The sequence below is a fragment of the Sander lucioperca genome, chromosome 15 (genome assembly GCF_008315115.2).
Source record: "Sander lucioperca isolate FBNREF2018 chromosome 15, SLUC_FBN_1.2, whole genome shotgun sequence".
Taxonomy (NCBI): Eukaryota; Metazoa; Chordata; class Actinopteri; order Perciformes; family Percidae; genus Sander; species Sander lucioperca.
The window spans coordinates 30,765,661-30,776,284 of NC_050187.1; the positions used below are offsets into that span (position 1 = coordinate 30,765,661).

Here is a 10,624-nt window from a genome sequence, read left to right on the forward strand (position 1 = left end):
AAAAAAGAAAACAGAATTGGGCGCCTGGGTAGCTCACCTGGTAGAGCAGGCGCCAGGCGCGTAGCACAAAATTCTGGGCCCTGTAGAAAGGTATTTTCTATGAGCCCCTCCCCGCATCCACAGCTATTCATTCCAGCATCTTTTTGGGCCCTCCTCACATGAGGGCCCTGGGTACTCAGTCCCCTTTTCCCCCCCAGTCCGACGCCCCTGGCGGGTGCCCATATGCAGAGGCTCAGTCCTCGACGCAGCGGCTCGGGGTTCGAGTCTGACCTGCCGGCCATTTGCTGCAGGTCTTCCCCCCTTTCCTGTATACAGCTGTCCTGTCTATTAAAGGCTAAAATGCCCCAGAAATTATAAAAAAAAAAAAAATAAGAAGATAAAAAGAATACAGACTTAACAAAAACTCAGGATTATGATGTCTCATAACACTGGCTGAAAAAAACTTTAAAGCATGGCAGTCGCTGTACAAATTTCATTTTATTTCATGATGAAAAATGTAAAAATATAGCAAAATAGATACAATTTCTGTCAGATTGATTGTCATTTGATGCGGTGAGCAGGTGCTTGATGGGAGTCAGTGGTCTGGCTTTCGGATGATCGGATGGATTTCTGGCATGTCAGAAGTTTTTGAATTGTTATTATTTGAATAAAAAATGTTGTCCTGCACCATGCAGCAACTACATGGATGTGCACAACATGTCAGAAGTTTTGGTCAACTGTCAAAAGATCCACAACAGTGTAGTGTTGTAATATTGTATTTTTTCTCTTACTCCAGCCAGGCATTTCTGTAGTTCAGAAATGCCTGGCTGGAGGCCCTTCATATTTCCTCTTCTGACCGAGTGACTCCGTTTCTTTCTATGAAGAGATAGAAAGTTGGCTGCTGAGAAAATCTGTATGAAAGGGGGCACTCTGGGATTAAAAAGAAAGCCTTGCCATGGTTCCCATGGCAAATGTCCAGCTTGGACCAGGAGCTGATGGGAGAATTCCCAGTAAGGTCATCTGGATACATCAGGAATGTTTGGTTTTCTTTTCCTCTCCTCTCTTCCCTCATCTGTGGCAGCCATGTTTACACCACAATCCTGCTGTATGGGTGAAAAGACTCTCAAGCCTTTTCAAATTTAGAATTAATTAAATTATATTCATTCATCATTAGTTCCAAAATAAAACTGTCTAAACATGCCAGGCAGGAGTTTTATTTTGACAGCTGATGAATTCAGCTGCTAGAGTTAACATCACTATAAGGCTATATGTCTATAATATCACTCATTATATGTGAAGAATTATTTTACCTATATGTAAAATTAAAAAGGAAAGAGAAAATTGGAAATAAATAATACTTTGACTCTATTGAGAATAATCATTTTATATTTAAATATAGAAAAATAAAAAGGAAACCTGGACATTGAAATAACAAATGGAAATTGGAAGATGGCAATTTGAATGAAAGGTCAGAATGAAAAACATGGAATATGTAGTCTGGCTATCACCAGACCAAGCTCGAAATCAAATTGCCGGCAGATCGGGCTTGGTTTACCCAGTCTATGGAATATGATGAAGCTTAAATTTAAAATGAGAAAATAGTCCAGTCAATTTAAGCCGAAATGGGGGTCAACCTTGAACAAATTGCAACAGAAGCAAACTCAACTGATTTTGTACCCTCAATATGTCATGAGTAAGGAAAAAAAAGCCCCGAAGAATCCCATTAGGGGAATGTTTAGAAAAAGACCCAAATATAGCCTATTCATACACCTATTCATTATTTTTCTCACGTGAATAGGGTAAATATTTTAACCTTTAGATATCACCATGAAAATTACTGAGTTGATTATTTACATCAAGACAAACAAAACATGTATTACACGTTTTTTGAAATTGTTTGTCAACATGGGCAAACAATGCATAATCTAATTACGTATGTGCTAATTTGCATAAATACCACAACAGATCTAAACATTGGGTATAGCCAGGTGAAAATGTCTTGTTGAATCTTGTTGACATATAACAGTACAAAACTTGCGTTAAGGTCTGAATGGAACCCATTTAGGCTACCCATGAGCATTAATACATAGAGGCAGGAAGAAGTACTTTAAACCAGCCTTTATTAATTATTATTGCAGAGATGGGGAACAGGACCTACCTTTTGTCTTCTGCATTCTCCTTACCCTTGTCTTTGGGGCTTTTTTTTCCTTACTCAGGACATATTGAGGATACAAAATCAGTTGAGTTTGCTTCTGTTGCAATTTGTTCAACCTTTTTTCATAAAATGACTGGACTAAAAGGAACGACATTTAATAGGAAAAGCTTAAATTGAAAGTTATAGTCTAACAGAAAAGGAAAACAAGAAACATTGGAAATTAAAACACCACTCATTTTAGTAGTTAAATATGTTAGTTATATATATATATATATATATATATATATATATATATATATATATATATATATATATATATATATATATGTCAAACAAGCACATTAGTGAAATATAGGGGTAAATATATCACAAAGTGTTATCTGTGCTCTGTGCTGCAATCACTGAAAAAACACAGCGGCACATACGAGTTCTGTGGACAGCAGTGCCCTCTAGTGGCTGAATGTATAACTGCAGCACTAAAATGACAACACACCTGTCATCCATGTATTTGGATCATATGTCAGCTGTATTTATATCTCAAAAGGGAGACCCTTGTTTACAGTTGTCTGTGTGTGTGTGTGTGTGTGTGTGTGTGTGTGTGTGTGTGTGTGTGTGTGTGTGTGTGTGTGTGTGTGTGTGTGTGTGTGTGTGTGTGTGTGTGTGTGTGTGTGTGTGTGTGTGTGTGTGCGTGTGCGTGTGCGTGTGTGCCTTGTAATGTTGCTCTCTATAAATGTCACCATAAATTACAAACACAGTGTAAGAGCTCACAAAATATCTGTAGAGGAGCGCTTCCAGGACTCAAATTGTTTGCTTGAGATGCTCTTTGGATGGGACAATCATATATAGCAAAACTCAGGAAACTCCAAGGCACTCTCTTTAGAAAAATCAAAAAGCCTTTATTGTTATGGCTTGGTCATCTAAAACATTTAAAACACTCCAGTGTAAGAGCTATTTCAAAATAGCTTTTTTGTTGTCATATGTCATATCAAATCTGGGTCACACAAACGCAAAACCCTTGCCCTGTGATGCACCTGTATTGTTAATTAAGGTCGAGTTTACAGTCAATACATTGTAACCATGTCAGATGGTATAACTTTACTTTAAAGTGTTTTCATGGTTATTTCCTAATAATCTGATCATTTGTCTTATGACAATAATGGCTCTCCTGAGGTTGAGGTGGCATTGTTGTGTTGTGTTATGTGCTGTGCGTTTGGTTTGGGATACTCTTGTAAATCTGATTCTATCCTAAAATAATACATTTAACGAAAGCATATTAGTTGCTTAGAGGTTATCTATCCTTAGCATGTCCTCCTCCCTTTAGTCTCTACTGTCCTTGGTTCCTTCTTGTTTTCCAGCCCCACCATACTACCTTCATTTTGATCTGTTGACACCTGTTGATCTTTGACTTCCTGTTGCAGCCTGTGACCTTAACAGTCTCTAGGTCCTCCTGTGCCGGCTATGAAAACTATTTTGTCTTTCATTACAGATGTGTCACAAAATGTATTTCTTGTGTAATACCCACTTTTACAACCAGGTGTTACTAACTCCCATAACACCCCATAAATCTGTCCTTTGGGTTTCTGTGTTTCTGTACATATTTCTGTATATGAAATTCAGTGGTTAGGGTTAGCAGCACTTGTCCCTCCCTCATTACCACCATTGAGGTGCCCTTGAGCAAGGCCCTTAACCCCAGCAGATCAGACTGTGGTTGTACCGGGCAGCTTCCAGGTATGAATGTGGAACTGTGTGAATGTGACAGGTCGTCGTTGCAAATGAGAATATGTTGTCAATCGACTTACCTGGATAAATAAAGGTTAAAAAAAAAAAAATATATATATATATATATATATATATATATATATATAAATTAAAAAAAACTAAGTAAATAAACAATTGTAATGTACTTGTACTTAAGTTGAGTATTTCCATTTCTGCTCCTTTATCCACCACAATTCAGAGGGAAATATTGTACTTTAACTCCACTACATTTATATGATAACTTTAGTTAGTATAACTAGTTATTTAATAGTAAAAAAAAAAATAATCAGCCAATAAATTATATTTATATATAAATAAATACATTTAAATTAGCCCCATATATACCAGCTGCAATATGTACACAGTAATACAGCGATAATTATAATATAACAATATTCTGATGCTACTACTGTTGTATTTTTAACATTTTAAAATGCACTTTTCTATTACTTAAGTCAAATATTTGAGTACTTCTTTGACTATTAGAATAGGCTATAAATAGGAGGAACAATATTTGTTTATCTTAATATAGTTTTCTGCAAACTAGACCCTTATAATATAATTTCCCGAGTTTACAGCCTAACAACACAAACACCTGACTTTACTCAGCCGTAGCCAGGCAGCGTGCAGACAGATTGTTTGACGACAGATCCACTGACACACATCCAGTCACGTCTCTGCTGTTAGCTGAGCTTTGATCGAGGGAGACGTGGGAGACGTGAACTCAACTGACCCTCAGCTGGCTCAGTTCCTAGAAAGATTTCATGGGCAGCGGAGGATTATATAACATACTCAGTATGTAACCAGTTGTGGCTCAGCAGCAAAAAGTGGTGAGTCAGCCAGAAGTGATGAAATGGACTTTGCACCGATTGCATTGAGACATGACAAAGAGGCAGAAATATGTCACTATCACAAGTTCTAACTCTCAGGCCTTCTAACAGGAAACAATTAGGACGGCAAACACGTTAGTCCTGTTTAAACAGTCATTAAAGGATCTGATTTGTGTCACCACACGAACAAAAAAAAAAAAAAATCTTATATTCAAAATGCAAGACTTGGGACCGGCAAGTCTGAAGATCAACAAAAACCATGGTTTGACCAAAAGAGAAGACTCTGAAAGACAAATTGTCTTCTTGTAAGTGATTTTAAAGGTGGACTTAAAATATAAATATTGAATAAGAATATTCAGCATTCAGGATAGCTTTTCCCACAATAACTGTTAAAACTTCAATACAGCACTACTGCAGAGAGATTGTAGAATTTGTCATGACTAAAGAAAGGTTTTAATAAAAAGTTAAAGATAAATGGAACAAATGCTTAATTACATTAAATATGTATGGATTTCAACCATTTGTGCTCATTCTTAACAAATACATTATTTCACCAGTGATTTTCTTGATGTTCTTTCAGCATATTTAGCATTTGGTATCATTGTTCCCCTCCCCTAATAAAATAAACACGAGTACTTTTAACATCAGGTTCTGAATTTCACCATTTCGCAGCGTTACACAGAAACAAGAAATAAAACTCCTTGCAATGAAGAGACAAGCAGTCACATTTACATTTCTGGACGTTTCCTTTTAATTGATCCTTTATCCATCCTGTCCACAATGTAGCATTATAATATTGTGCATACAGTGTTTTGCTGTGTACATCGACAGCAAGTAGCCCCGTCAAAACACGTTACAGAAGCAGTCTCTCAGATTACAGTAAAATAAGTTAAAAACTCTTTCCAGCCTGTGAAACCAGGTAAATAACACAAATATTCCCTCACTTTAGATGGTGCCCTTGATACTTTCTCTTCATACTGTAGTACAGTAGCTCCACAATATTGTTGGCATGGTGATTGTATGCCAGCTGATTTCACACTGGTGTGATCTCAGCATGGTGGTGGTTTTGAAAGCATTCATATGCAACTATACATACATTTATACCCCAAAATGCGTAGCTATGAGGCAGGTAAGCACACTTATTATAATCATTATGTATTGCGTCTGATGACTGCCGGGGCCGGAGCTTGGGGGGGGCTGCTTCAGTTACCTAACAGATCCAGCTCTGTTAGGAGTTCTTGTATACAACAGGTTTTTTTTCCTAAAGTTTCAGTAGACTAAATGTTCAGTCAGTGGAATTTAAAGAGCATTCATGGCAAGTGGTAGTTTCTGACCTTCAATATATAAGAACAGATGAGAGGGAGTGTCAAAAATGGACACCGTCAACTCCTCTAAGGTTGGGTTGGAAACTCCAGTTGGCATGAAAGCTTGGGAGTAGATAAGAGAGTCAGCACCAGTTAACCACCAAAAATCCAAAGACTTCCACCCAGTTTCACTCTGATGTAGCTCATTTTAGGTTACTTCTTATTTTTTAGTAATAGGTTTAAAAATGAAGGTTGATGGCGGATGGCTCTGCTAGCAGAACGTACCAGACACATGTTGCCATGGAAAAACAGAATGAGGTCAGGACAGGTCAGGAGACTTGTCACAGCTAGAAAATTGAAAATGGGATTAGTTGTTTTCTCCTCATTAGAGTCAAAGTACAGAAAACAAAAACAGACTGTAGTTTTATGTTTGGTCATTTGAACAATTGCTTGCACTCAGACCTTAAAAAAGAGGAAGTGACACGAGCTGTGAACTCACTGACTCACAAGAGGTGCCACTTTTCTAACCTTAGACAACATAAATTAACCATAATTGCAAATGACTAAACATAAAACCGTATTATGTGGAAGCCAAAAAATAAACAAAAAATAATAACACAATAAGACGGCATTAAATATTCTAATGTTAACGACTAGTTCATGATGTTGCCGATTTAAGGTATGCAATGAGGTCCTGGCGCTCGCCCTTCTTTTTGATGCCAGCGAAGATCATTTTGGTTCCAGGAATGTACTTCTTGGGGTTCTCCAGGTACTCCATCAAGGTGTCCTCACCCCACACAATACCTGGGAAAAGACAGATGATCAGTGATTAAAAGAAGGATAAATGATTTAATCAGGAAAACTAACTTAAAGGGATCTGACCTCCAGGCTCGAAGGATTAGAGACCAGATATCAGTGTTCCAACAGGCAGTCTTTTAAAGCCTTAAGTAGAAACCGCTAATGTTACTAGTGATTATTAACAGAAAGCTTAACAATTTTAATAATTGATTAATAATTTCAGTCATACGGCAATCAAAAATGTCAAGACATTTCTGGGTTCAGCTTCTCAAATGTGAGGATTTGCTGTGTTTTGTTTTATCATCGTAAATTGAATATTGATGTTTGAGCTGTTGGATTTTGATTTTTAAACTTTCTTGGATTTCTTTTTTTTTTTTTTTTTAATACGGATTAAGAAAATGTTTTATTAGTTAATGAGATTAATTGATATCATAATTAGCAGCCCTTAAACTTTAAAATGTATGAAACAACGACAATCTTTTATTCATTTTGTAAATTTTCAAATGTAAAAGAATCGTTAAGACGCGTTACATCTAATTGTCTCTGCTTTGCACTGGCTCTGTTGAAGTTGCCTTTTTAAGATGTTCCACAGTTTGTAGTTATGTACCATTATTACACAGAACATTTTAAATATCTTGATGCCAACTTCAGACAATGAATCCCCCCACCCCCTCTTCACTTGATCTATTTCCAACGTAGAGGGGTTATTCAAACTCTCATTTATCCACTAGTGAACTGACCTTTACTCTTGTTGGCGTCTGTGTACGAGAAGCCCTCTGCCTGCCCAGTCTTGCGTCCGAACAGACCCCAGAGGTTAGGGCCCACCTTGTGCTTCCCCCCCTCCTCTACTGTGTGGCACTGAGCACACTTCTGGACGAAAGCCTTCTTTCCTTTGGCAATGTCACCCATAGTCGGCTGGAGAAACACAAAGTGAAAGCAGACAGAAAGAAAATGAGTCAGGCGCATAGTATAGTGTGAGATATTCTAAAAAGTAATGCGTGTGAATTTAGATCCATAAATACAACTGCCCAGTTTCTATTCATAGACCATGGTTATGGCAGAGGAGGCTCATCCACTGCTCAAGTCTGACGGGCGCCATCTTGTGAAGGTCGTTTAAGGGGTCAACTTTATCAGCGACTATAGCCTGAAGCATTCTTTATACTGCATGCAAACAAGTCATGACATTCCCCGTGTGCACTGGCACCCTGCCGAGGTCATTTCAAGGAAATCCCACAAGAAACCTGCCCACAAAATGGCACCAAACTACCTTTCAAAAGACACGTTAGCCTAGCTTCTATCCGCTCCGGTTAAATCACTGTTAATAGCATCGTATTCTTCCGCGCTCTGGCAACCTCAGCATGAGTTACTTCACAAGAAAAGCCGCCAGGCTTGTGGAGGCTTGTTTTAACAGCATACTGCTATACGGGTTTAGCTTTAACGTGTCGATCTTGTCGAGGGGAGCCAACATAAATGTACTTAGCCAAAGTTGTGTTAATGACACTGTGGCAGAAGACGTAACCGGTGTCATGCCAATATGTGTTTCCCTTTCCTTTTTGGCCTCAAACCAACTTGCTGACGAGAAATGCTTTACAGTGCATGTATAACTAGCTAATAAACCTCGTTAAAAAATGTTTATTATTTCCAAAATAAAGGCTTGAATGTCACAGGGACATTTTACAAAAGGGGGCAAACACGCTAACGTTACACCGGTTTGGCTGTACTAACGTGACCCGGGATAACACCCGCAGCGAGAACAAGACTGTCAACTGCTTGGAAAAGCTTGGATCCAAAAGCCATTTACAACATACATTGGAAATAGATAAACTAACGTGTTACAAATCAGACTTATCGACAGTGCGGTCAGCTAACATGACTGACATCTGACATCTAGCGGTATGGTCCATAGGCCATACAAGACCTTGTACCTTTGAAATAAAAGAGAAGGTAAAGTTAGCAATAGGTACCAGAGCCCAGACATTCTCTAACATGGTGGACCACACTGCACATCCTTTCCATCAAGGACATTACAGCGAAAAGTGAAAGCAGCTTCCATCCACAGACTGCTAAAGTGGTACTAACTCACACATGTTTTAGTCAGGGACCACCTAACGTTAAAAAGTTAACTAAGCTATAAAAAGGTAACGTTAGCTTGCCCTGGCTAGCATGCTAGTAAGGTTAGCCGCATAGCCGGGGGATGTGTCACCCATCCAGGCTGTAAAGGGTGCTTCAAAGTCAGCGTCCGGATATCCACTGCGGTATTACCAAACGTTACACCTTTACCGACTCCAGGAAACAACACGAACGAGCATAAATAAACGCATTTCCAACGATAGCTAGCTAGTTCAAGCCAATATTAAATATCCGCATTCCTCTTGAATAAAGGGCTAACGTTAGGTTGATGAAGTTAACCCTTCCTTTAGGGCTAAATCGCCCAGCATCTCTTGTTGCGCTTTAGCATGATTACAAATATAAAAAAAATATCAAACCCAACAGCTTAATATAAAGTACACACATTTACCTTTTGTTTAAAATATGCTGGATTACAAAATGCTTCTCTCGGCCGGTGAGTGATTTCTGGCGGTCGCAAAGAAGGTCACTTCAATATAGAGGCACCGGCTTTTGACGTCATCATTCAATCACGTGTCGGGCGTAATCCTGACGTGGTAAATCCGGCCAGTTCCATTTGTACAAACGGAGGTTTCCTCCTTACCCGACTTTATATCTTAAAATGTATTTGAAAATCGTTTGGTTTTGGGGACACGAGGCTGAAATACACACTGATTAAACAGTCATAATACAAATTTTAAATATCATGTTGCCGAATCGTCACTGGTCTGGTAAAATATTAGACAAAGAAGGAAGCGATAAATGTGTTTTGGTATTGCTCCCCACGTATCGTTTTACCATTGTGGAGAAAAAGGTACCTGGTGGAGTAGCCTTATAAGGAGATACAGTATAGTAGGCCTATATGCATTCAAATGTCAATATATTTACTTTGATTATGGACAAACTGAAGTATCTGTCATTTTAGTTTGGGTATGGGAAATATCCTAATATGTTTGGTTTATTTGAGAGAAAACAAATGGATATAGATGTTGGTGCTTTCATATGCTTTCATTTAAGCTATTTTAGGGGTGGATAAATTATATTTAGGCTAATATGAATAGAATGAGTTGTGACATTCATTTATTAATTCACATTTCACGTAACATAACTTCAAACGGAAAACTGTAGCACTTACCTTTAACTGACCTTTTAAAAGGCGGAGGAGACATTTTAAACTATATCACCAACATTTTTTTATAGTACTAATATAGAAATAGTAGGTAAAAGTACATACATAAAGCACCTCTCTAGAGCAGACTTCACAAAGTTCTTCACTATAAAAGACATAAGCATTACGGTGGGGTGGCTCGGTTGGAAACTAAAACTTAGTCATATTTTCAAATAGCTTTTAGCACTGACTTAATGGAGGGCCCAATGGAATCTGTCTTATAGCGTTTTTAAATCGCGATTCCGTCCATGATTCTGTCATCACAGAAACTATTGGGGCTCTACATTAATGCTGCCATCAGTCTGTGACTGACCGGGCTAAACTTTTATTTTGGGGGAAACCCTCCTCAGACAAAAGAAAGACAGTTAGGAGTCACAATCTCACAGTCCCCAATGGTATCGACAAGGATTTCCCAAATCGATTCGATTCCTATTCACAAGGTCCCAAATAGTAGATTACACTCCTGGTTCAATATCAATTAGAGAACTTGCTGTAAATTGTAGCAAAGCAAGAAGCAATCCTCATA

General features: G+C 38.2%; 1 protein-coding gene across 1 annotated transcript; it reads right to left on the reverse strand.

Moving 5' to 3' along the window:
• Positions 1-5,449: 5,449 nt before the first annotated feature.
• Positions 5,450-9,485, reverse strand: LOC116061675 (cytochrome c). The gene is made up of 3 exons (XM_031315990.2): positions 9,343-9,485; positions 7,565-7,739; positions 5,450-6,830 (listed from the first exon to the last, which is right to left on the reverse strand). Exons 2-3 carry the CDS (start codon positions 7,731-7,733, stop codon positions 6,685-6,687), a joined length of 315 nt encoding a protein of 104 aa, XP_031171850.1. The 5' UTR covers positions 7,734-7,739; positions 9,343-9,485; the 3' UTR covers positions 5,450-6,684.
• Positions 9,486-10,624: the final 1,139 nt, after the last annotated feature.